Source organism: Durotheca rogersii (assembly GCF_024521655.1).
Source record: "Durotheca rogersii strain YMJ 92031201 chromosome Unknown GGS23scaffold_13, whole genome shotgun sequence".
Taxonomy (NCBI): Eukaryota; Fungi; Ascomycota; class Sordariomycetes; order Xylariales; family Xylariaceae; genus Durotheca; species Durotheca rogersii.
In genome coordinates, this window is record NW_026251244.1 from 125,454 (window position 1) to 150,115 (window position 24,662).

The window sequence follows — 24,662 nt, forward strand, 5'->3', positions numbered from 1 at the left end:
CCACCGTGCCTCTCTCCTGCCTATCTAGCTTCCGCAGACTGACTTTCTCTCTCTGCCTCTCCCTCATTTTGTGTCTCCTTTTTCCTCGGTTTCCATCCCGTTAGCCCCCCTCAGCTACCTGCTCGCCCGCCTGCCTACCTACCCCATCTAACGCAGATCTCCTTTCTTCACACCACCAGTCCGGTCCTACGCCGGCGGTTCCTCTCTCTCTCCGCTACCGCGCAGCGAGCTCGGACGGGGCGGATTACCAAACATGCCTTACTCGTCTTGCCTCGTTTTGCTTGCATGATCTACCCGACTGCCTATCCTGACAACTTCGCTTCCACGCCTCTTCCGACCCTTCTTTCGTTCTACTCCACTTACTCACATGGCAGGGAGGAGGGAGGAGGGGCGGTTAAGCACGTGTGCCTCGCTCGCCCACCCACTCGCATATTACTTCTCTGGCTGTTTCTAATCGTTCCTCGCCTTCTTTTTTCCAACAGGCTGCTCTTACGAACGGCGCGGCGCACATGCGTGTACCGCTTGGGCTGCGTGGAGTGGCTCGGCTGCCTTGCTTGGTTAGCACTACATATCGTGCCCGTGCATGTGCCTACAACAGTTACATATTACACATGGTACGCGCAGGAGAACAGACAGCCGAATATGTGTGTGCTTGCACAAATGCGCAAGCCGATACGATACACCCGCCTATATATATTGCCTACATGTGATTGCAGCACGACGGTCGTCAGCTCCATCCCCCACCAATACAATACAACACACTCCTACTCTACTACACTCTGCTGACACTCGTACCTCTCGTGCTTACAGACTATAGGTACCCAGTGTAAGAGGTACCTAGGCGGGTCCCGCGTGTAGCCCGACTTAGGTAGGTAGGTAGGTAGTATATTTTACGTCTCGGCGCGTACTGCTTAACGGTAACGACGACTAAATACACGAAGACCAGCCCGACTTAGGTAATTCCCTGGGCGTGGCAATGAGGATTTGTCGCCGACGGCTATGGCAGTAAGCGAGCATGTTGTTTATATGCCATTAGTCGGCTCGGCCAGTCCAGTCGAGGCGGGATGGTTCAAAACCTATGTAGCTGTATATAGGAATGTCGTAAAGGATTTTCTTTGCTTTTCGTATTTTTTTCTTGTCGTTCTTCTCGGCGGTCTCTTACTGGAGAAAGGTGCTGCTTCCTGTGGATGGCTTGCCTGCTCAGCTGGCTCATACAGAGCGGCAAGACCTGGTGCCGGAGAAGAGGGGGGGTAGGGGAGGATACAGAGGGGGGGGGGGGAGAGGGGGAGCTACAATATTAGGTACCGGAGGAGAGGAGAAGAAATCTCGTCTCGTCCTGCTGACGAGTATCAGGTCAGGGGCCAATTTCCTTTGTTTTTCTCATTTATATATTTTTTATTCCGGGGCAGGCAGTTAGTACTTTTGCCTGCCGCTGCTCCCGCCTACCCCCTATGAGGGTTGCCACGTATAGTACCATGAGAAAAAAATAGGCATTGTCGGGGGCAGTAGTGAGCGAGCAACCAGGAGATGGAGATTAGGAGACACGCCCGAAAATATCTATCTTTACGATCGACCCGCCGTAGGGGAAAATAGTAGCGGTAGCATCGAAAAGGTAGGCAGTGCCCCTCCCCCCCCCCCCCCCCCCCGAGAATAGGGGGCATAGGATAGCCCGCCTGCCTTCTGTAATATCAATCGCGGTGGAAGACGGCTAACATGGCAAGATACTTAGATGACGACGAGCCCGAAGGCGCTGTTTCTTTGCGATACGAGCAGCCTCACCTGCCTGCCTGCCTGCCTGCTTCTCTGCCTGCCAAGCATACCCACGTCGCCGCTACACCGTCAGCCAAGGTGTCTGGACGGTCGACCGAGCAGCCAATGCTTTCCTTACCCCCCCCCCCCCTTTCGAGGGAGACCTGCCGCACCGCTCCTGCGACCTAGCTGATTCCAGGCTTGTGACGACCGCTCGCTCGCCCACCCATCACTTAGGTTACCTGCTGCTGCACCTCGGGCACGTGCTAGGAGCGCGAGAATGCGCAAGCCAGCCGGCCCTCGCGGGGCGCGGCTTCGGCTGGTGCGCCGCTGTCTCTAGCTCTGCCTCTGCTGCCGCGGGGGAGGGGATGCAGGGGGAGGGGGGGGGGGGGGGGGGCGGATCAGGGCACCGCCTCCTGGACAGCGCTCGTTACGTCCCTATGCGACCTTGGCTGGCGATCGAATAGTGCCTAGTGGTAATTTTCGCGAAGACTAGGGTAGTCGCGTAGCCGGGAGCCCCGTCATCCCGCTGTTCTTATTCCCGGCAGCGACATATTGATTGCCTGCCCATCGCGGCTACGTCTTCAGCCCGCCCAATAGGTCGGCGGCGATGCGTCTAGAGAGAGCATCTGGCATACGGTCTCGGGGGTCGCCCGTCTCTCGGATATGTCGCCGTGCTGGGGAACCCTCTCGAGAGACCCTGGAGGAGATCCGTCGACGCCACTCTGCAGCCATGTGGTCTTGCAGTGCAGGGTGTGTTTATTCTCCATAACGATGGCGATGAGACTTATGGGTGACTGAACTCCTCACGATATCACCATGGGGTACCTACTACTAGGCCATACACGTCCACACATTCCCCACGCGTGCTGAATGATGCTATAATAATGTCTAATGGGGCGGGCATAACAATTTGACGATAAAGGCACTTGCATTAGAGACTAGCTGGATATTATCAAGACCGCTACGCCGACGCCTTAACCCCCCCCCCCCCCCGTCCCGTTCGCATGGTAAGATATATAGGTTATATAGGTTGAATATATGTCGGAACTAGATCCACGAACGCGGTCAACGGTTCTTGAAAGCAGCTATATACGATTTTCTATCTCGCCGAGGTCTCGAATCCGGATGGGGCGAAGAAAGTTGTTCATAGAATAGTAGAATAGGCCGTCTCTACCGCTTGACGAGGAAGCCCTTATTCTGCGTGACGCCGACACGCGTCCTCTTCAGGAGATTCTCCTTAGGACGCTTAGCGCCCCTTCTTGATGGAGGAGCAAGATTTGAATCGCCCTCTTGCGCTAGGACCCTGTACCTCGTGGACCCGACGACCTCGTCCCGCAACTTCTTGCTGCTCTCGCCACTACCGAGCGCCTCAGCGGCATCCTCAAAAGTGATCTTCTTGGGTTTCTTGGCTACCCGTTCCAGTGCCTCGTCGTCGCTCGATGAATCTGTCAGGAACTCAGCCGGCAGCACGGTGGGTAGGTTGAATTTCTCGACCCGCCGTCTTCCGCCCGTTACCCCCTTTTCAAATTCGGCTATCTCGCCCCTTCGGCCCTCCTGATCTGCCTCGCCGGGCGGCGCACTTCCCGGTTTGGCCTGATGAACCTCCACTGTCACGCGAGTGCGTTTGCGTTGCTCTGCTTGTTTCTTGTAGAGGCTGTCCCTTTCCCGACGCTTCCGTTTCAGAGATGCAGTTGTTCTATAGAGAGTGGTGCAGAGTTAGCAATATGGTAAACGTAAGAAACTCCCGGGAAACTCGAGACTAGAATCTTACCTCTCGGTTACCTCGTACGCCTCCTGGACATCCCTGTGCACCTTCTGGGCAGAGTCACGCGTTGATACCGCCTCGGGCGTGTCATCGTCATCGCTACCACTTTCTTGTTCGTTACGCCCGCTTACTTCCGCCATCCCTACCTCTCGGTTCGCCTTGGCGATGAAGTCGTCTACGTCGTCGTCGTCGCCGAACACGACATGCTTATTCTTCGGTTTAGGATCTAGCCCGTGGGATTCCCCCGATTTATGGCTCGCCTCCTCATGGAGCTGCTTCGGGGCGTTTGTGGGTTCCGTCCTAGGCTCTAGTTCTGACACATGGTCCTCTCTAGCTTCCGAATCTAGCACTCGACTTATGCGAGAGCCCTTCGACGCTACGATCTTGGGTGTATCCATCTCGGCTCTCGTTCTTCGTCTACTGCCGGACCTTTCGCTCTCTTCTCTCGTGCGCAGCGTGAGCGCCTGTCGCTTCGGGCTCTCTGGGTCCGGGTTTGTGACGGTGTCGCTATTCCCGTCCCTCTCGCTTCCTGTTAGCTTACGCCTTCTGAGCGACGAAGCTGGCTCCTCTTCGAGAGAGAGGTCGGCTATCGTTGCCCTTGTCGCATCTAACGCCGGCGGTGTATTGGCTGCATCGTCTGCGGCAGTGGGCTTCGAGATCGTCTGCCCTATCTGCCCCGTCGTGGATGGGTCCATGACGGCCTTAGTTCTCAGCTGGCCACGCAAGAATGGGGACTATCGTGCAATTCTGAAGCTGGCTCCGGGGGCAGGAAAGTAGGTGGGCGTCGTGGTTATTTCACTTATTCATTTCGTTGCGTTTTTTGGTGCGCGATCCGGTCCTCCTCTGCGCGTTGTCGCAACTTTTCTATTTGTTTGTTGATAAGATAAAATCACTGATAGGCTCCTAATATTTGACAGATACCACCTACGACTTTAGGTACCTAAGTACCTAGGTACCTGACCACCTGGAAAGCTGGGAGTTAGCATCTATTATCACATGGCACAACACAGCTTAGTGCACCGCTGCACAATATAAATTCATATCTATACAACAGCTTAAAATAGCACAATACAGCATATAATTCTAGGTATAATAGAGTATTAGATTGTGCTTCATAATTATGCAAGTATCTCACCATCTACACACAGTGGTCACAAATTACACCTACCTACTAAATACTACCCAAGGTACCTAACATCTTTAACGTCTCGGCTTCATCCTCTGGTCTGCGAACATGATGTTTTGATTTAATCCAGTACTAGTACTCTGCCGAGATCCCCGGGGCGAGTCCTGTCGCCTTCGAAGGGGTATAAAACATCCATCTTGGGTGTTTGGTGGGGCTCTTCCACTGCTTGGGAGCTTACCGAACCGGCACCCATCGTGAGAATAAGCCAATCCCACCAAGAACTGAGCCCGGTTCTTGTTTAGGTCTACTCCTTGAAAAGGGTGGTTGTAAAAAAGAAGAATAACTGCCCCGTCTCCCGTCCGGCCTCTCATCATGCGTCTGCACAATCCGCCGCGGATAAGGTCCCTCGCCAACCCCCCCCACTCCTCCGCGCCTCCTTCCCATCGCGTCCGGATCCCCTCCGGCTCCCACCTCGCTTCCGCCCGGTCCATAAGCTCGACCCGGCGTACAGCAGAGAAGGTGCGCGCTGTGCCCCATCGGGACACCTTCGCCCGGGTGCGCTTTACTGTCGCCGACGTGCCGCCGCCGTCAGTCTGGGCGCCGCGCGCGCGAGACCTTCTACTCCCGGAAGACGATAAGCTCATCCACCCGGAGGCCTGTTCCGAGGCCTGCGGGCGGTACGCCGCGCTGGCAATCAGCGGCGAGCGCGGGTGGCGGCATCGGGCGCTCAGCGCCTCTGTCTCTTCTCACGGCAACGACTCTAGGATCTTGCTGTATACGCTGCACTACGCCGCCGTCATGATGATCACGCGGCCGCCCGTCCTCGCCGGCCACCTCGCCACGCATATCCTGCACACGGGCGCCATGCTCGATTACGCGCCCTCCGCGCTGACGCTCGCCCGCATCGCCCTGCGCCGCGGCCTCTTCAACGGCCCGCAGTTCCTAGACGCGCGCGGGGCTGTTGAGAGGCTAGCCCGGAAGGACAGCAACTCCAGCCCCTACTATCGACCGGATGCCCTGACACTTCTCGGACTCGCGCAGATCCAGCGGCAGAACCAACAGGCCGGAGCCGACCCCGAAGCTGACGACCGGGCGCTGCGGTACTTCGAGGAGGCGGCGCAGATCTTCGCGGATGCCCGGCGCGGTAGTGGCGACGGCGATGGCCGCCCGGCAGCCGTGGCATGGCAGTGGTTCTCGAGCGCCGTACTCGCTCAAGCGCGGATATACCTGCGGCGGGGGTGGGAGCGGGCGGCCGTGACGGCCCTACGCATCGGGGTCTACGAGCTTGATAACGCCGAGGCGCATTACGAGCTAGCGCAGCTGCTTCGCACCCCCTCTCCAGGAGAGACAGAGCCGGGGACGAGACGAGAAGGAGAAAAGGGGGGAGGGGCAGGTGAGTGGATGAACCTCCTCCAGAAAGCCGCCATCAGCAACGTCGATGCCGCGGCGCGCGAGCTAGCGCACCTAGAACTATGCCGCGCCGACGCAGGGACGGACGGCGAAGATGGCCTCACCGCTCGGGAGAGGCGCGTCCTCGCTGACGAGTGGCTGGGCATCGCGGGAGACGAGGCGACTGTCAATTGATGGCCCTCCCCCCTTTCTCTACCTATCCGTCCACACGCGTCAGAAGTGTAACGAGGAGGCTAGACCGTGCACATGAGCGCCAGGAACGGCTTGTACCACTCCATGAGACGACGTTATAACATGCCTAGGAGTTCTTATCCGGTCCGGCCATGCTCTAGTAGTGTCGTACAAAAGGAATCGCCACTACGGGGATATATTTATATACCCAGACATACGGATTTATATATACTATGACGCACCCCACTGTCGACTATCGTGGGATACATGGCTCACCCCGTCCACAGCTTCCCCCATCACTTCTCTCTGGCGAATATGCTTACACACGCCTACTTCTAGCCCTCATCTACCACCTGCCTCTGATAGACCATTACTCACGCACTCATGCCATGTACATCACCGCTGGAGGGCGGATAAAGCCGGGCAATGATTACTACTGCGTCTAAGTCACCCGTACCGAGTACCTACCTGTCACTGGAGAAGGCCGCTAGCGCGACCCTTCTAATGCCTGCCTTAAATAGCCGCCGTCATTTCGTCCGTCTCAACATATACATAACATCTAGACTGGCTCGCCTCTGCAGGGACTCGACGATAGCAACGATGAAAAAGTAATATCTCCATTCCTTGTCCCCTTCCCTTCCTTTCCATTACCCATCCCTCTCCATCGCTGTATCCTCACGCTAAGAGCAACATGATAAGATGTAAACCTTCTGACGGTTTTATGATAACGTAGTTTGATAGTGGCACCCTCTCCCCTTGTTTCCCGTGAAGCGCCCCCGGCAGTCTTAAAAGGTGCTGCTCTCAAACTTCCCAAGATAAGGTAGCCTGGGAGGATGCTAAGCCGTGCCATCATTTGCGCCGTTTCGAACCCGCCCTCCACAGTCTCTTCTTCACACCCCCGGATGGGTGCGCAGATAATGCTTAGAAAATGACACCATACTTCAACGCCGACAAATGCAATACATTCAAGTACTGGTCCAGCACCGGTAGGGTTTTCTGAGGAACCAGGAATGTGGAAAGCTGGTGGCTGTGAAGGACTATGCGGATGATAACCGGGTTCGAAGTGAAAATATGCTGCTTCCGAAAAGCCAAATATAGTACACTAATCGTCGTGGAAGAATGTCGAATTGCCGATGAGAGGCGCGGTAGACGGGCCGGCATCGCTCATGTCCACATCCTTGCTCCCGGGGTCTTCATCCGAGCATCCTAACCCTAATGTAGACCGCCGGAAGTCGCCCGTGAGAGGTCGGTTCGGAGATGGTTCGGCTAGCGTTTGGGGGAGGGAAAGCTGTCTCTCGCAAAATGCGTCCTCGGGGGGTGAAAACGACCATACCTGGACAGGTATGTGAGAAATAGGTCATCGGATCGACCTGGGATGGGCTGGCTTACCTCCATCATAACTCTACTACCCCTATTAGCAACCGCGACGCACTTTTCGTCTTCAAAGACGACCCTCCAAACGGACTCGGCGGTGATGAGCTCGCGGACGAGATGGCCAGTCTTCACGTCCCATACTTTGACCCTGCCGTCGCTACCACCGCTTACGACACGGGTGTCGTCAAACTGGAGACTGGTGACGCTGTTATCATGTGCTGCTAGCCGGTGGATCGGGCACATCTTCTCGAGAGACCAAACCCTGACCGAGCCGTCGGAGCCACCAGTGACGAGCGTGTTTCCGCGGAGCTGTAGCTGGCCTACTAAGGAGGTATGGCCCTGAAGAACGGCAATAGGCTCGCTTTTCCTCGGATCAGCATGTGCGCTCCCGAAATCTGGCGCACCCAAACTTACCCAGTATGAGCGTCCCAAACACGAACGCTGGTGTCGAGACTTCCCGTAACAACGCGATGGCCGTCAAACGCGATAGCATAGATCTGGCTGAAGTGTCCAGTCAGAGTGTGGAGGCATCTGCCTTCAGAGATACTCCATATCTTCGCCGTCGCATCGTAGCTCCCGGATACCACTATGTCACCCTTGATCTCTAGGCACCTCACGCTGGCTTGGTGACCGACAAGCACGTTCTTGCAGACGCCTTGTCTAATATCCCAGACCCGTAAGGTGGTATCTCGCGAGCCGGAAATTGCAGTGTTCGCATCTGACATCTTAAGGCAGCGTACCGTCGACGTGTGGCCACGCAGAGTATACAGGCAATTTCTGTCCCAGGAATTAGTTTAGGATTAGACAAAGATCCTGAGTACTCTTACCCATTAGTCATATCCCAGACTCGGACATCGCGGTCGCACCCCCCGCTGACGAGGATATCTTCCCACGGAATCATGGCCCAGACGCCCATGATATGGCCTTGGAGAGTGCGGAGGGCATTGCCTTCCCGATCAAAGATGTGAATTCTCGCGTTATCAAGAGCGACGACAATGTATTTCGGGGTTAAATGCAAACTAGTCACGACGCGATTATCCTGGGTGATAGTACGCGTAGTGTTGCGCCCACCCGTCCTCCACGCCGACTCGACGAGGTATCTTTGCTTAAAGTGAGACTTATACGACCGAAGCTTCGGTCGGCCTAGGCTTGATGAACCTTCCGAGACGGTGTCAGAGCTGCGCACCGCAGGGTGAAAATTCGAAAGCCCAGGAATAGCGCCTGAAAAGCTATGGGTGTATTCAGGGTCGGAAAGAGGCATGGCTTCGGGCCTACTCGATGTGAGCGGCTGCATTCCATAGGAAACTTCAGAAAGTCGACGACCATAATCGTGTTTGACACAAAGGTTTTTCCACGTTACATCGTCACTCAAAAGATCTCTCCACCTCTTAGACACTTGCGATGCCCGTGCGAGGACCTGCGGATCATCGATAAAGGACAGTATCCTCAAGCACAGCTCGTTCGGTAAACTGGTAAACGGGTCTTTCTTAAGTAGGGGGCTGACAAACTGGTGCACGAAACTGAGCTGTTGAGTCGTGCATATGTTCAGTAGATCAGCGAGGATCCGGTTCCTCTGCGGGCCCGAACAGTTCTTGAAGTGCTGGCGTACGTGGGCCAGAAAGAAGTCCTCGTCGTCGGCGGCATCACTCCAATCGGGCTGCGCGTTTGTCGGCCCTGGTGAGGCCGCGGGTGTAGGGGGAGGCGGAGGCGATCCTGTAAGTTGCTGCTCGAAGTCAGGAGCAGGGGTACTCATGCTGGGCGTAGGCGGCCCCCTCGGCCTGGGCTGTTGGATCATCTTATCCATTCTGTGATTTATGATGATGGAAGCAGCGTTGGTGGTGTCTAGAGTCAACTCATCACCACAGGCCAAAACGCTGCCTCTCCTCCCCGAGAGACTAAGAGGGCGGCCATATCCCGACATCTTTGATATATTCGCGGTACAGACTCGATCGCGATGCCGTCGATCTACGTCAAGGCAACTAGATGCGCCTATAGCCGGATTCTCGACGGGTGATTCGAACAAGTTCTTCGACCGGTTTCCCGCCACGTCGTCCGAAGTAGGCCGTACAGACAAACTATTACATCAACACGGGATTAGCCATCAGCATGGACGAGATAAAGCCGACACTCGCAATGAAAGGAACCGAAGGGAGCCAGGGGGCTATATAAGAGTATTATTCGCGCACGACGAGAAGCGGAACTGGCGCCAAATGTCTCCAATGCCCGAAGTATTAGGATATGTCGGTCTGCCAAAAGACAGCGGGGGAAGCGTGGCCCAAGGGCTAGGAATGATAGGACTGGGCATACAATCATGCAAGTGTTGGGGTCGGGAAGCACAAGGACGGATTGTGTATGTGTATGTGTGCGCATGTGTGTACCTTCGAATCAATGAGACAAGCGCTCGGAAAACGCGATTGGTGAGTCGAACGGCCTATAGTAGTTATCGAGGCTCAGGCCACAGATGGAGCGAGGAGCAGACCGAGGCTACTGGAAGGTCGAGGCGAGGTTACGAGAATCGGAGAGGACGACGGCAGCGACAGGAACATGTATGGCAGAAGAGGCCCTAAAGACATTGGCCGTGATCCAGCAAGAAGTCCTTTCTTCTTGGGGGCACCGGACTGGAGGCTGGAGTGAGGTAGAAGCGGAGCCTGGGTGCTCTTCCCACAATCGAAAGACGAGACACGGAGACACACCCTAAAAAGAAATAGAGGGCGATTTTTAGGCTGGCAGGGAGAGCGCGGCTGTGGTCTCGTCGGGGTTCCTCTTCAGACGGGGTGTTAAATATGGAATATGAAAAAAAGAGAGGGATGGGATGGGACAGACGGCGTAACGAAATTAGTCAGTTAGGGATGGTGAGATGGGCAAGGCAATTGACTTTCTGGAAAGAACGGGGGCCCCGGAGCACACCAAGTAGGTACCTACCTAAGTAATGAGCGCGTTGTCTCTGCTCTCATACTCATACATGCATAAGAGGAGGAGGTTAGGTAGGCATGGTAGGTACCTAGGTACCTATATTACATACCTACGTAGGTACCTACCCGCCCAAGGGCAGGCACCTGGAGGCATGACCTACCTCTCCTAGCTCCTAGGTGTATCTAAGTATAAAACGCATACCTACACATATACTCCCATACATATATGCATTAGACGCTCCTACTCATATGCATTCTAGGCATGAGCGCGCCGAATGCCTATTGTACAACATCCTGTGTGCTGAGTATGCACAGCTTGACCTCTTAGGGGGGTTAGTCTCAACCTCTGCAAATGAGGAGGGCGGAGGACGGAAGGGATAACTACATGTCAATCTGTATCAGGGCCGCGTTATCGAAACATGCCTGCCTTGGATTCACCGTGCTTTCCAGCGACCTGATACTGTGACGCTGCAGGTAAAGATGCGCCTGGGTATGTACGTACCTACACATTGCATAGGTACCTACCTACCTACCTACCTAAGTAGATACGGGACCGTGAATGAGGCAGGTCGGTTCCGAACGAAAGGGTAGACATTGAGTCTATGATAATATTTGGTATCTTCTCCGAACGGCTGTCGTACGTCGCCGACAGTGCCCGGGTAAGGCACGTATGTATTCACGTAGGTATGTGCAGGCCATGTGCAGGCCATCGCTGTGAGGAGGATGCCACCCGCTCGACAACATAGTAAGGTTAGGCCTGCATGCATTCATGCAAGAGCGTATTTAGATACTGAGCTAAACTGGCGGGCGTCTATAATAAGGGGTGGGCAGGGTGAACCTGCGACTAAGCGCCCCGGCAGCTTGGAGGTGGCATCAAGTCTGCCTTATTGCATCAGGTACATGCGTGCTATAGACACGGGTATGTGCGGCGGGCAATATTGCCATCGTTAAGCTCGCCCAAGGCGTGTTGTGAAATGCTGTTTCCTCTCGAGACTGCACAGCTTGCCGCCAGAATCGAAGAAATTGCATACCTTATGTGAACGCGAATCCGCGCTATCCTTAACCTACAGGAATACGTACCTAGGCCTTAATACCTGCTGCCATCTCGGTAGAGTGTGCCTGTTCTCTTAGGAAGAAGGGAGAATAAAGCTTACTTTGGTATATTCTAGCCGTCCAGCTAAATATTCTTCTTTTATTTAAAAAGTTTTTTATTTTTATATTTCTTAAAAAGCTATAAGTTATTATTAACGTTTAAAATATTTTAAGTAATTTTAGAAATAATAAGATACTGAATACTGTTTAGTAAAATTATAATTATAATATTTAAAGAATAAATTTAATATTAATTCTATCCAGAGGATAGCTATAATACGTTAAACTCCCTGTTATATTAATTAATTTATAAGAGTAATTTATTTTAAAAAATAATTTTATAAATAATCTTATAAATAACTTTATAAATAATCTTATAAATATAGAGTATTTAAAGGATACTCTATTTTTATTAGCTAAAAGTTCATACAGCTTACTTAAAAAGAATACATTTAATAAAACCGTAGCATACACAATAGGATTCATATATTACTATTTACCTATTAACGTATTAATTACCTACCTATTTTAATCATATTTATATATCAATTAATTAATCGAGGTTAGTTTCTCCTCGTTTAATTAAAAGTCGATTACTAATTAATCTCTTTTCGTAGTTAAATCAAGCGTCGATTCCTACTTACCTCTTTTTCCCCAGCCTTCGGAGAGGCCCCTAGGTTTTCGGTACGAAAACGTGGAGAAGCGCGGAGTGCTTCGACGTATTTTAATAAGTAATATGCTCAAAGTTAGTAACTTTTAGCGTTTTGTGGTAGGATGAAGGTGGCCCGTGGTCACGTGACATGTGGTAATATTTAATTCCTCCAATTCGTCTCAACATAACCGAACGCGTGGTTCTGCTTGCGACACATTCTTCCTGCCACCAACGACTCTTCAACTTCACACTCCACTGGCCCTGAGCGGGCTTGTCTTGTCCGTCCTTTCCACGCTTGCTTCGTGCGCTTATCCCAGGAATACCATACCAAGGGAAAAGGTGAACTCGCCACCTAACGGAGCCCAGGAACCTGTCCTTCCTGATGAACTTTTCACCCAAGACTTTGCCGAACGACTCACTCAAGGCTTGGAGGAAGCGGCCAGACTACGAGACGAAGCGGCTCCTGAGCCAAAATTTCAGAACGAAAACGTTGAGCAGTGCTATCAATGGATATGTGAAGAGTTGCGAGCCCATTTTCGATCCTCGCGAAGCCGAAAGGTACCGACACGCATCAACGAGCCCAAGTACTGGGAGCGCGAAGCCGATCATTACAAGGATGCGGTCGCCGAGAAATTATGGAAGATAGCTCTTGAAGAATCCGGCCAGGCCATTGGTGTGCCGACGACAGCGGAGGGCCGGCGGGACATTGCCAAGTTTTATCAAGATGCCTTGAGAAGCCTTGGGTCTTCCACACAACAAATTGAACAACTTCGACACTCCATCGATACCCAAGATTACTGGCAGACCGAAGCAGAGCTGTATGAAGTCTTATCCAATCTTCAAGAGAACGAATTAAGAGAGCACTCGAGGAAAAGGGAAGCAAGGCGCCGGGTTCACAAGGAGGAATCTTTGCGACAGCTACTACGTCGAGAGGCTGAACCCCTACAAGATGACAGTGTCTAATCGAACGAGATCTAAAGCGGGTAACTATACAGAGGCGGGCGTGTCGAAACGCAAGTTACGCAGTGTCACCAAGGGCCGCTCTAAACCAACGTGACGGGAAGTCGGCGCGTCGATGCCAACTTCTATTCGTCCTTTCCACTCTCCGTTATAGTAGTATTGGGGTGTAAATTAGGCAGCAAGCCTGACGTCCCAGGTCGCGATTCCAGCATTCATAAGGCACTGTCCCATCTTATGTCAATTTCTATCAACCATAGAGACAACTCAAACTTGGGATCTGGCCAACATAGTGTTGTTTCAAGGATCCTTCACCATCATCGACAACATATTTGAATTGTCGGAAAATTCGAGATACGAGTTCACCCCTCACACTTGCGATACCAATTAACCCACACGTTGGAAGGGAGGCGAATCCGAAGAACATCACAAGGGCCCTCTGCTGTGCCTAGCATTCGGAGAGCACATATTTTCTCCGGAGGGCTGGATACTTGGCTCAGCGGCGGACACTGACACCTGTGACCTCCAGCTCGCTAAGGACAACACGACCGGTATAAGCAGACGGCACTTCCGAATCGATACACATCCAATCACGTGCAACCCGAGATTGACGGTATTGTTTGCGGGTGCTATCCGCCTCGTCGATGAGGACTGCATGGTATCCCTCTGCCAAGGAAGGTCCATAGATATTTCCCGCATGGCCACCATCGACTTCGGGGCTATCAGTTCCCAAGCATAGCGCCCGAAGCTGACAGCTACTGAGGACGAGATGTACAGAAGAAAGGCTCTGGATTGGAGCAGGGAAGTCCTCGCTTCCTTGCCCAGGTCTTTCCCTCCGCTGAACGGTCAGCCTGAAACGATAACCTCCAATGTCCGCTATAGAAGGAATAACACGGTGTATGCTAATAAGGGGGGGGGGGGGGGGGGGTCGAAGCCAAAGGAACGACTGCCTCCGTTATGCTCGTGGAAGAACGAATATCCGGGGCAGTATTTGGTGCTAAAGAGCCGTACTATAACACCAATGGCGACTTCGGCAAGGTGAGAAACCGGTGGGAGGAACTAAGAAGGGAGTATGAGAATCATCATATTAGATCATATGAGCAATTACTTTTTGCCTCAGTATTGTGGTGACACCACTGACTATCTTTATTTTCCAGCCATACATTGTAAAGCCATAGACCTGGTGCTGGCTGAAGACGAAAAACCTCCCCCTTGGCTGATTATGGAGTATATCCCTAAGAGCCTTTCCCCTAAAGACCTCGACGAACGTAGTATCACCATCATTTTGACACGAATCAGCAGCGCATTAGTATATATGCATGCCAATGGCATCACGCATCGCGACGTGAAACCAGACAGCATCCTGATCCAACGCAACCAAGAATTAATCGCCAAACTAGCTGACTTCGGAACTGCCACATATCACGTGCATGGATATATGGAGACGTATACCGGAACACCCATCTACATGGCTCCCGAATTCTTGAAACGGCCGCTGCTGTATGCCGACAAGGTCGACATGTTCTCTCTAGGGCTTGTTGGGGTCCAGTGTCTAACACCATGGGATGTCCATTCAGACAAGGCATGGGCTTCAGGTTCATTGGCCCGTCATCAACACAGGTTCTGGATGCGCAAGACAATTCTTCCACACGTTGCGGGTGCGCCGCAGAGGTTTCGGCCCTTACTGAGGGGACTACTCCGTAGGCAAACCGAAAAGAGATGGGCCGCTCTTAAGTGCCGAACATGGTTATGGGAAATTGGCCAAGGATGCTGGTGCCGATGCGAGTCAGCGGCGCAGCACATATAAAGGGACTAACATTGAGGAGGATGTTAAGGAGACGACAGCTACCCGGGAGCCCCTTCAAGTCGAAGCAAACACCGATGTCGAACAGAAAGTCAATAACCGCAAAAGGCGGCCAGCGTCAATATTGAGTGACGGCAGCTCCGCTCTGGAAATTATCCATAGGCAGGCGTGGCGGAGTCATAACCTATCCGTTTCGACAAACCGAGTGGCCGGCCAACCACCCCCCTTCAATCCGGGGAGTGAGACGCCAGACACACAGCCTTGGGAAGCCTCGTTTGCTGTACCACCATCGCCTTCGCGGGCGCCAACCCCGCGCATTGACAATTCGGAGCCCCCCGGAGAGGTCGACCAGGAGTCTACTGACGGAAGTTATACTGAACCCGAGCTTGAATAGGACGGAAGCGATAGCGAGGCCGAGGGCTGTTAAAGACGGAAATGGTTTCATGTAGGTCGATCGGTAGGGGCATAGAACGGCACAGCAAAATCCTACTGTCTGTTAGGACTGAGGGGCACAGGACTGAGGAGTATAGACCGGCCTCCCCTTTATTCCTTGCGCAGAGCTATGAAGCAACTTCCAGTCACTAGGAGGGGTGGCGGCACGGTAACACACTTCCTAGGACGAGGTGGGAATCTTTGGATTATTCTGAAGACGGCCTCGCCATAACTGTGGTATATCCCGTTATATCAATCACACATGGCCTTCCCCCTGAGACGGGATATATCTGCGCTGGTTCCGAGCTCTGGCGGTGGATCAAGCGACAGGAGATACTTACAAGTACCTATCACGTCTTTTGTGACAGCGACAAAATTAATGTCCATAAGCGTATCGTTTTACGACCGAGTCTTGGCCTACGGCTTTATAGATATCCAGTATCCTGGACAAGCAAAATATCTAGCCTAAGTTCCGGCCGGTTTCTACTTATACGAGACGGGCAGACGATTGTACCTTTCGCCTCATTGTCGCCAGTCGCCTCATAACCCGCTATCCGGGGCGTCCCCAGGGCGATTGAGATGCGCTGTAGCCGGTGCTCGAACCGATTACCAGCCTCATCGAATTTCAGCGCGTAGGGAGTTTGGCCGGCGGCATTGAGAGCAAGTCGCGAACAGCTTCGATGCGTACACACTTGTGCGCAACCCGCTGGTGTCACATCGGCCCTGTGTTCCGGTTGACTTCCGGGCGAGCTCTCTCGCGGGGCAGGTGACTAGGCGCGGCGCACGGCCTAAGCTAGCCGCCATACTCCGCAAGCAGGCAGAGGAGGATGGTTCTCGATAACATAAGAAGAGGTCCGGGGGGGAGAGGGAATTTTCGGGATTGAGATCATAGCATACGTAAATGCCGTCCGACCCAGCCCCCCGGGAAGGTAGACAATCGAGTTCACTTTCTTTTTCTTTCTTTTTGGGGTTGCTAGTTGCTGGTGGTGGCGGCAAAGGATGAGGAGCGGTAGAGATCGACGGTGTAGGGCGGATGATTACATCAATGCCCTCTCGGGACCACGACCACCTGCCGAGATTTCCATATCATTACCCAGCGTTTTTTGTGCAGAGCCTTGCCTTGGGATGCCACGACAGGTAGGAAGAGAGGGAGGTAGGGGGGAGCCGCACTTAACAGGTAGGTAACGAGGCCACAGCCTAGCAATGAAGTCTGTCCCTCTACACCACCGGAGACTGACCGTATGGTGGTATTGGCAGCCTAGGCCGAGCGAGGGATATGCATAATCGAAGTGACTATCATAATCACGCATCCTATACCTATGCCTACTGATACACTCTATGTAGATATTATATATGCACGTAGGTATATAAAGCACCTAGTCGTGCTCGGGCGAAGCCATCGAAACCGGGAATTATCATGACAGGGAGGAGCCTGCCGGTCTGCATTGGCCAACGTCCTGGCGTTCGAAGAAGCCCGATTTTTGGGGCCCTTGCCGATACAGGCTTGACTCCTCCTCGCTATCGCTCTCCCGAGTCGAGCCTTCGTAGATGTCGCTCGCTGCGCCGCTACCGATAGCGGCGTCCAGGCTCTTACGGCTGCCGCTGCTGCCACCTATGCCGCCGCCGGCCGACATATCCGTCCTCGCGAGGGCGCGGAACCGCTCTTTCATCTTCCGTAGCGAGTTCTGCAGGGACACGTCCTCTGGGAAGATGGAGAGGTGCACACCGAACTCGTACAACCGCTCGACGTCGGATATCATCTGCTCGGCCCTGGACTCGGACGCCCGCCGCCGGGGCGGCCGCCGCAGTTGCTCCTCGACCCGAGACGGCCTCGAGGGCTCGGTCCCGCCCATCTGCAGGTCGGCGGCGCCCAGCAACGATATAGGTGAAAGGACCACGTCCTTCGCGCTCCCGGCTACTTGCATGACGTGCCCGAAGTCCTGCTGTTGGTGGTAGCTCCCAGCATCCCGATTTGTACTGAGCATCGACATATCGTCCATCGAGTATACTGCGGCTAAAGGTGGGAGTCCCAGATGCGGCGGTGCGGAGCTTGGGTTGCTGTAATAACTTTGGGTGTGGCGATACCGTACATCCCCGCGACTGGACGGCGAAGTTATCGCTCTAGCACTCGTCCATTCGGTGGTAGTCGAGGGAAGACCCTCAGAAGAGAGCAGACTTGAAGTGCCGCTTGGGATGTGTGAAGCGGCGGAGTTCTGTTCAGGCGACGTACTGTTTGAGCCCGAGAGTAGCGAGACTGGCGAGGAGATGGGAGGCCCGATCTGACCAGCTAAGGAGAGGCTCAGAGACTGCCGGGCTTTATTTCGCTCTCCTACGGAATTCTTGCTATTAGCGTTTCCCGATGATCTCAGCGGAGGTGTGCTTCCTTGCGGAGAGCCTTACGGAATCGGCGTTGTGAGTCCCGGTTCTGGCGTCGTCTCTTGTCCTTGGATGCAGCGTCGGTCATGGTCAAGCGAGTTGCGATATAATGCTGGATACTCGAACTGAGGAATGGATGCCTCTCATTCGACGGACAATGGCCTTTAATGGTCAAGCCTCTCCCACTACGAGTCGAGGCCGAGAGAGGATAGCCGTATTAATGCTGACAGACACCCCGTTGACTAGGACCCCGCTCAGAATTAGCGTCTTAGAAGATCATAACGCCTCGTGGCTCGCTACCCGTGCAGCCCGCTACCTGGCGCCGCTGACATGCCTGGATCGCCGAGATATCAGGATTACAGCGGTGCAGGAACCCATGCTCTCTGGTCGTGGCACCATCCACGGGAGTCAACTCGGTCCAACTTGCCCTCCACCCCCTTCTAATACCAAGTCTTAAACATTTTAGGCATATGGTTTAAGCTGAAGCAACGCCCATACCGGATTAGATCCTACGAGAAGTTGTATTATACCTTGAGTCGTGAAACACAACATGCATAATCTCAACGTGATAGTTTCCATAGCGGCAATGTGATTCGTGGCGTGAGCATATCTGCCGCTTGCGGCTGGTTGGCTGACATGCATAGGAAGTTAGGAGAGAGTGCCGAGTAGGAATTGAGGGAAAAGGGGGAGAGAGGGGGGGCTGTAGGACAAATCAGCGAGTCCGACTCGGTGTGCAGACTACTTACTGCCTAGGCCTAAATGTGCCCGCTGCCGTCACTGCTGATATTCTGGCATCGACGACAGCTATCGGAAGAATCTCAGTTGGGTAGGTAGATAGAAAAACCGACGCGCAAATGCTAGGGACCTCCCGGACAGAGCGGCCAATCTAGGTACCTAATTTGTTCGGTTCCTTCAGGTTTCGCATTTCAAGGATCTTCCGACTAGAAGACACTTAGGCATCAGGGACACATGGAGTCTTGGAATCGGGCTAGGGCAGGACCCTGAAGGGACGAGACACGGAACTCGAGGAGGCTTGAAGAGCCGGCGGACCGGATGGAGTGAATGGCTAGCGCGCTCCAAATTGGTAGCCGCTTGCGGGTCCGGGGCTCTTTAGCGATCCATCATAAGCAAGGTTGGGTTAGACGCAGTCGTAGGTCTCCTAAAGAGACCTTAGGACGTTCTGTGCCTCCCTGGCAGATCACCGTATGGGCCGAAGAGGCAAAAAGAAGACAGGAGTGGGATTTAAGGAAAAAGGGGGGGGAGGGGGGGGAGATTGGCTGGACCAAGGAGCGAAGAAGGCAACGTCTTATCAGGAACGTGGTAGAGTAGAGATTATCTGACCACCAAGCACGTGACTCAGTATACCTATACAATGTTAGGTACCTAAGATAAGCACACAATGGGCGTTAGACACGACATGCCTGGAAAGAGATCGGCCACCTGGTCTCCTCTTAGGTAATTCCCTCAATGTGCACATATCTACATACACTCTGTGCATGTTGGCTACAGGCACGTAATGTCGGGTCCACGCCATACATACATATGGGGAGTTCCCCGGCTAACTTCCCTAAGTTAGGTCTCTTACCTGCCTAAGGGAGGCCCATGTCAACTCCAGTCCTAGACAGATGCTTTTTGATTCTGGATTCACCAACAAGCCTGTATTCCACATGGCGAAACAAGCCTTGGGTGGTGATCTTAGCCTAATTGGCGTGTGAAGGTGAGTGGGGTTCGGTGCTGACAGCCCCCCTAAGGGCCGTGTATAAAAACGACTTCAGGATAACACACAGGTACATACCCATCGAAGGCAATTCGGGGGCACGATTAGGTTGGTGGGCAGGCAACATGTAGTTGGATATTATCGTCGCCGCATTTCTGCCTCTTGCGTGATCGCACGTACCTATATACCTACCTACCTCAGTATGTACTAAACTTTTTTTTTTTTACGACTGCGAATATCCTAGCAACCTACTCGGTTGCATAGTCTCGGCGGGACCTGCTGAGATGGACAGGGGCGAGGGCAATATCACACCGAAGGAAACGCCAGGAACGCGTTAAAATAAGCGCGATTCAGACGCTAATTCATACTGGTCGAATTGCCTGTACATGTGTATATATTTGTAGGGCATACATATACATAGAGAAACCCGCATGTTCCCTGCCAGACGAGGATTAATGGTTGCCTATCTGAGTGGATAAAAATACTAGGCTCATCTGGTAATGCGCCATCACGGTCCGTTCCATAGTTCAGGTATGCACATAAATCTATGACGACCACTACCTTAGCTACCTACATAATACCTAGTTAGTTCTTATCTGGCCAACCGGCTTGAGGTTGCACGCAGTAGGTACCTAACCTACCCAGGAGGTAGATGCTTAGGTAGACGCCTAGGTAGGTAGTCAGGCATGTGCTCAAGTCGCCCGTTTTACAGAGACGGCTTGGGGAGCGTTTTGTGCACTTTCGCAGCCTAGATAACTACTTAGTCCATGCTAAGCTTCTATGGGACTAGCAGTACCGTAGTTATCCAGTTATAAAAGCGAGTTTAGTAATTCCTGTTTGATATCGGGTGTCAGATAAGGCGAGAACATGATTAGAGATTGGAAACTCGGAAGGGGTCTTACAGGCAGGTATATAGCAAGGAACCTAAGACGTAGATAGGTTGGGCGGACAGGCGGATAAGTCCGAGGGCGTTACGAGACGACAGGTAAGAAAATAGACTAGGTCGGCAGGTTGGGTTAGACGTTTACGTTACGAGGTAGGCATCCTCGAAACGTACGTAGCTTTCTGAACCAAATCTGTACGCGGAGCTTGGAGAGAGAGGATCGGGTACCCGCCAATAGGAATGCACACCGTTATTCAAGCCAGCTCACCCACGACTTAGGTTGTGCCTTTAATGTACCCTGCCTAACCTGCCTGCTTGCCTACCCGGGCTCGGGTAGGTCGATTTACGAAGTTGTCTCGCTTTTTCGCTGCCTACCGGTCGCAAGCTTACTAGGTATAGCCTGTAGGCATGTAATAAATATACCTAGGTAGATAGCATGTCTGTAGAAGGTCGCCGGCCCGGCTGCTGAATACGCTAGACAGTCCGTACCTAAACCTAGAAGGACCCTTTGTACCTTGGCAAATTGCCTACCTACCTAGGTAGGTAACCGCCTCATGATGATAGGCAGTGCATCAGGGGCCAGGCCTTTTCGCTAGGTATGTATGTACGTATATTAGGCGCTCAGCCTAAGGATGGACGTCTCAGCGGGTGTTATGAGCATCTAACCCAAGGTACCTACCTCCTACCTACCCACCTAAGGCACACATTACACACCTTTCAGTCAAGCTTTGTTCCCATACAGAGAGGCGCTGCGGTCATTCTGGTTGACGCGCCAATCCCCTCGACCGGAGCGTCCTACCTTGGCCCAGCGCATAGGATACCTTCAACTACCTAAATAAATCCTACTACCACTCATCTATCGCAAGGGGACGGGCATTGCTAGCGTTATTCAATTACATCACTCTTGCTTTGCGTCCACTATCCCTTATTCTTCACATATTAGAATCCCAACTCAATGAACCTGCCCTTCTATAGGACATCGTTACCTCTCAACATGATCTTATCCCGCGAGTCCCTGAACCTATCCCTGCAGGTTGCTTCCAAGTCCTACCAACTTTCCATTGAGCCATGCATCGTCCTTGATAGTCGCCATGCGGTCGATCTCCTGCAGCCCTAACAACTCGTCTCAGCGCTCAATGAGGGCCGCTTCCCCGACATCCTTATGATGGCGGGAGATATCTCCCCGGCTTCACCGCTACGCACCACGGGAACCTACCCTGACAACCCCTCTGTAGGCCTGTTGTGATCACTTCCCCGCCTTCGCCTGCCGTCAGCGTAGGTAGGTATGTGTGTCTTCACGTACAACGGTCCGCCCGTCACGTGAATTATTGAGGTGCCGATGCTCAGACTTGGCGGTCAGCACGACGCAGTGCCCATCAATCTTACCGTAGTCCGCGACCTAAAGGGTGGCAGGGGGGGTAGGACGTTAGGCGGGATGGCGTCTCGGTAGTACCCGGTCCAGAACATGTACCAGGCAGCACCATGGGTTGCTTGGCGGGGATGGAACGTCGAGTCGATGGCGACGCGTATGGTTAGAGCCATGAGGTGAGGCTGCAGCTCGATGTTGGCGCCCCAATCGACAACGTGCGTAAGGGTCCGTACGTTAACCCAATCGTTGATAATCGTGTGCGAGGGGACGTGTGGAGAGAACCGAGCCAAGGTTCCGTCTCACCCGGGCCACGGAACCTGTCAATTTTCGACGTCGAGTTTCAGCATAAGCTCCGCCGCTTCGTAAAGCTCTTCGGTTCGCAGCGACGGTCCCACCGATACGACGACGATTCGCTCGAGTTGAGGATATAGGTACTCGCCCGGGTACCAGCATTCGACCCCCCGCGAATGCTCAGCTGCCGATTTACTTGCCTACATCTAAGGTACTATCGCTGTAAACTCCACAGTATTGGGCCCACATGACTACCCGAGTGAGTAAACGAAGGGGCAACGGTGCGATTTTATTTCTATAGGTATGCCATAATAGATAAGAGAGCCCGTGCTACCACTACAAGAAAGCTCGAAAGTCCACGCCTAGCAAATGTGATGTACCAGATCTTCTATTACCGCAATAGCAATTCTCAACCTAACCGTACAGTCATTTTGTTACCCTAACGCGGTCAATTGTCGCCCGGATGGCCCCTCTGCGAGCAACCGGGGTTGTCAGGGTGTTGGCCTTGCGACCAGCATTTTCGCCACCTAGATTGACGAGATCGTTTCATCGTCGAGCTTCGAAAGGCGATCTTGGCCGGATTCAGATTCAGCTTGGGTGTGTGCCCCAAGTCTGTCGCATACTCACGCAGACATAATACTGGGAGCACCATTCCGCCCTATGCTAGTGCCATCATTCCATTTGCGGATGAGGATGGATTAGGCGGAACGGAATCCCACGGACAGTAGGATTCGCTGGGCGGCACAGAATGAGCAGGATATTAAATCGCCGACACCCTCCTAGTAAGCGTGAATGGAACTGGCGCCGCGTACTGGGTTCATAGGATCCGAATAACTCGGTTTGATGGTATGATTCGGTTCTTTTCGTGATAGCTAACACCCAACTTGACATAATTTATTTGGAGGGTTCATTTTTCTGGCACTTCTCGCGCTATATCCCTTAACCTCATGTCAGGATATCTTCACTAGATGCCATTCGTCAGATTATACGAGATATCGCGGGTTGACCCCCACGTTTCATTAGATTGATCTAGATGCTAGTATTCGTCGGCATTGCATATGATGTTGCGTATGTAAGTAAGCCCGCCCCTAGGGCCCCATCTCAAAATCGAGTTGGCCAGGCTCAGAGTGCCATAAAGAGTTAGTCTTAGCAACACGCCGTTGACCAAACCAACTCTCCCTTGCTAGGCACAAGGAGAAAGCTTGTTAGGACGTTTGCGCCGTAAGTGAGCATTCCAGAGCATCTGACCTAGCGGTTGCATTATAGGCGACATGGTACATACACTCGCAAACCTGGCATATCCTTAACCGACTAGTCGATCAGAGCTTCTGTAGGCGCGCTATGTTAGGTTAGAGAGGGGCCTGTGAACGAAAACGGGACGGCGGTGAACGACGGTATATGATACTCGAATCGCTTACCTACCTAGGGAGGCGTATAGTTACTTCGGAGTTAGTAAAACGTATGCTACCTACATAACATTATAAACGCTGTAATAGATTGGCGCTGACGAACGGCACAGGGGCAACTTTCCTTCGGGTTTATAACGATGATTCTTCTGCATGGTATAGTATAGCATGCTATTGCCAGCAGGAGAAGTCCTAGCCCATATCATGTTGGCTTCATGTGCATTGAGCGAACAGGGGTTCAAGTGCATGCCTACATCTATATTGAACTACGCCCCTTTTTGGCGTCATCTCGACGTCCGATGACGGACGCGTGTCTGCTCTGCCCGGGTGGCTCCTGAGTTGATAGGAACGTTAACAGATCGCGTCAAGGGTCTCAAGCGAATCCCACTGTCTCGTCGTCTTATGTTCTCTCCATTAAATCCTGTCGCTTTACAACATAGAACCGAAGCGGCCCCAACACTATCGGCTTATAAACCTGCAGGCTCGAAACACTATCTACCTACCCAGTTACACGTTGGTTGTGTCTTCCTTTTCCACTACAGAAAACTCAGCTTCGCCGCTACCAATCGCGTCGAGATAAAGGTCACAAAGATCTTACACTCTGTGTCACCGGTTCTAGGTATCCCTTTCCGAGAGTTCTCCCAGACGCGGGGCGGTCTATCAAACTTCTCACCTGCGAGTGGCTGGTCATCTAGCGGGAAGGATCATCTGTCGAACGCGTAAGGACCTTGCTTGGACGTGGAGAAGCGCTGGTCGGATATGAGAGACCTATCGTTACACGGCACGGGCTCGCGAGTCGTTTCTCCTCGAGATTACTTCCCCCCGAACCTCACAGCGACCGTGGGACATATAGCTCGTTCTGTATAGCAACAGGTGGCTATGTATGACATCACACTAACATGCTCCTCGCTGGTCTCCCGTGGGCTATGAACAGCGGGTTGCTGATGCGCCAAGGTGGTCACCGGCTTAGTTGAGGCGTCAAAGTTCACGATCGCGTTTGGGCTTACGGCCTTCAACTTGTGTCTCAGACCGTGGACAGCTAGTTCTACCTACCAGGCGCTACTACACTCGCCTTCGGAGTGGCCTCACATACCTGACAGGAAAAGACCCTATCGGAATTATGACTACGAGTCTTGATCAGCCAGCTAAAAATAAAAATGCGTCCGGCTTCTT

At 52.9% G+C, this 24,662-nt stretch overlaps 6 protein-coding genes across 6 annotated transcripts; 3 read left to right on the forward strand and 3 right to left on the reverse strand.

Annotated features, from left to right (window-relative positions):
* Positions 1-21: 21 nt before the first annotated feature.
* On the forward strand, positions 22-893 carry GGS23DRAFT_92420 (uncharacterized protein). Its single transcript, XM_051521400.1, has one exon. It carries the CDS (start codon positions 286-288, stop codon positions 784-786), a length of 501 nt encoding a protein of 166 aa, XP_051371021.1. The 5' UTR covers positions 22-285; the 3' UTR covers positions 787-893.
* A 1,819-nt stretch (positions 894-2,712) lies between these two features.
* GGS23DRAFT_571765 (uncharacterized protein) lies at positions 2,713-4,395 on the reverse strand. The gene is made up of 2 exons (XM_051516593.1): positions 3,524-4,395; positions 2,713-3,448 (listed from the first exon to the last, which is right to left on the reverse strand). The coding sequence occupies exons 1-2, from the start codon at positions 4,210-4,212 to the stop codon at positions 2,923-2,925; spliced, it is 1,215 nt and encodes a 404-aa protein (XP_051371022.1). The 5' UTR covers positions 4,213-4,395; the 3' UTR covers positions 2,713-2,922.
* A 496-nt stretch (positions 4,396-4,891) lies between these two features.
* On the forward strand, positions 4,892-6,505 carry GGS23DRAFT_92510 (uncharacterized protein). Its single transcript, XM_051521401.1, has one exon. It carries the CDS (start codon positions 5,016-5,018, stop codon positions 6,225-6,227), a length of 1,212 nt encoding a protein of 403 aa, XP_051371023.1. The 5' UTR covers positions 4,892-5,015; the 3' UTR covers positions 6,228-6,505.
* An 821-nt stretch (positions 6,506-7,326) lies between these two features.
* On the reverse strand, positions 7,327-9,402 carry GGS23DRAFT_605629 (WD40 repeat-like protein; the record flags this gene model as incomplete). The annotated part of the gene is made up of 4 exons (XM_051519787.1): positions 7,327-7,557; positions 7,614-7,959; positions 8,013-8,375; positions 8,426-9,402. The coding sequence occupies 4 exons, from the start codon at positions 9,400-9,402 to the stop codon at positions 7,327-7,329; spliced, it is 1,917 nt and encodes a 638-aa protein (XP_051371024.1).
* Positions 9,403-13,203: 3,801 nt separating this feature from the next.
* On the forward strand, positions 13,204-14,342 carry GGS23DRAFT_605630 (uncharacterized protein; the record flags this gene model as incomplete). The annotated part of the gene is made up of 4 exons (XM_051519788.1): positions 13,204-13,281; positions 13,618-13,936; positions 13,967-14,056; positions 14,146-14,342. The coding sequence occupies 4 exons, from the start codon at positions 13,204-13,206 to the stop codon at positions 14,340-14,342; spliced, it is 684 nt and encodes a 227-aa protein (XP_051371025.1).
* Positions 14,343-16,747: 2,405 nt separating this feature from the next.
* On the reverse strand, positions 16,748-18,001 carry GGS23DRAFT_92611 (uncharacterized protein). Its single transcript, XM_051521402.1, has 2 exons — positions 17,848-18,001; positions 16,748-17,776 (listed from the first exon to the last, which is right to left on the reverse strand). The coding sequence occupies exons 1-2, from the start codon at positions 17,909-17,911 to the stop codon at positions 16,863-16,865; spliced, it is 978 nt and encodes a 325-aa protein (XP_051371026.1). The 5' UTR covers positions 17,912-18,001; the 3' UTR covers positions 16,748-16,862.
* Between the last annotated feature and the right edge of the window lie 6,661 nt (positions 18,002-24,662).

What these genes read in the sequence shown, in the direction of transcription:
- GGS23DRAFT_92420 (XM_051521400.1), top strand. Translation starts at nt 286, where the DNA reads ATGATCTACCCGACTGCCTATCCTGACAACTTCGCTTCCACGCCTCTT.
- GGS23DRAFT_571765 (XM_051516593.1), bottom strand. Translation starts at nt 4,212, where the DNA reads ATGGACCCATCCACGACGGGGCAGATAGGGCAGACGATCTCGAAGCCC. An exon ending in GCGTACGAGGTAACCGAGAG is followed by an intron (nt 3,449 to 3,523) that starts GTAAGATTCTAG and finishes CACTCTCTATAG; the next exon opens with AACAACTGCATCTCTGAAAC.
- GGS23DRAFT_92510 (XM_051521401.1), top strand. Translation starts at nt 5,016, where the DNA reads ATGCGTCTGCACAATCCGCCGCGGATAAGGTCCCTCGCCAACCCCCCC.
- GGS23DRAFT_92611 (XM_051521402.1), bottom strand. Translation starts at nt 17,911, where the DNA reads ATGACCGACGCTGCATCCAAGGACAAGAGACGACGCCAGAACCGGGAC. An exon ending in GGACTCACAACGCCGATTCC is followed by an intron (nt 17,777 to 17,847) that starts GTAAGGCTCTCC and finishes AGAATTCCGTAG; the next exon opens with GAGAGCGAAATAAAGCCCGG.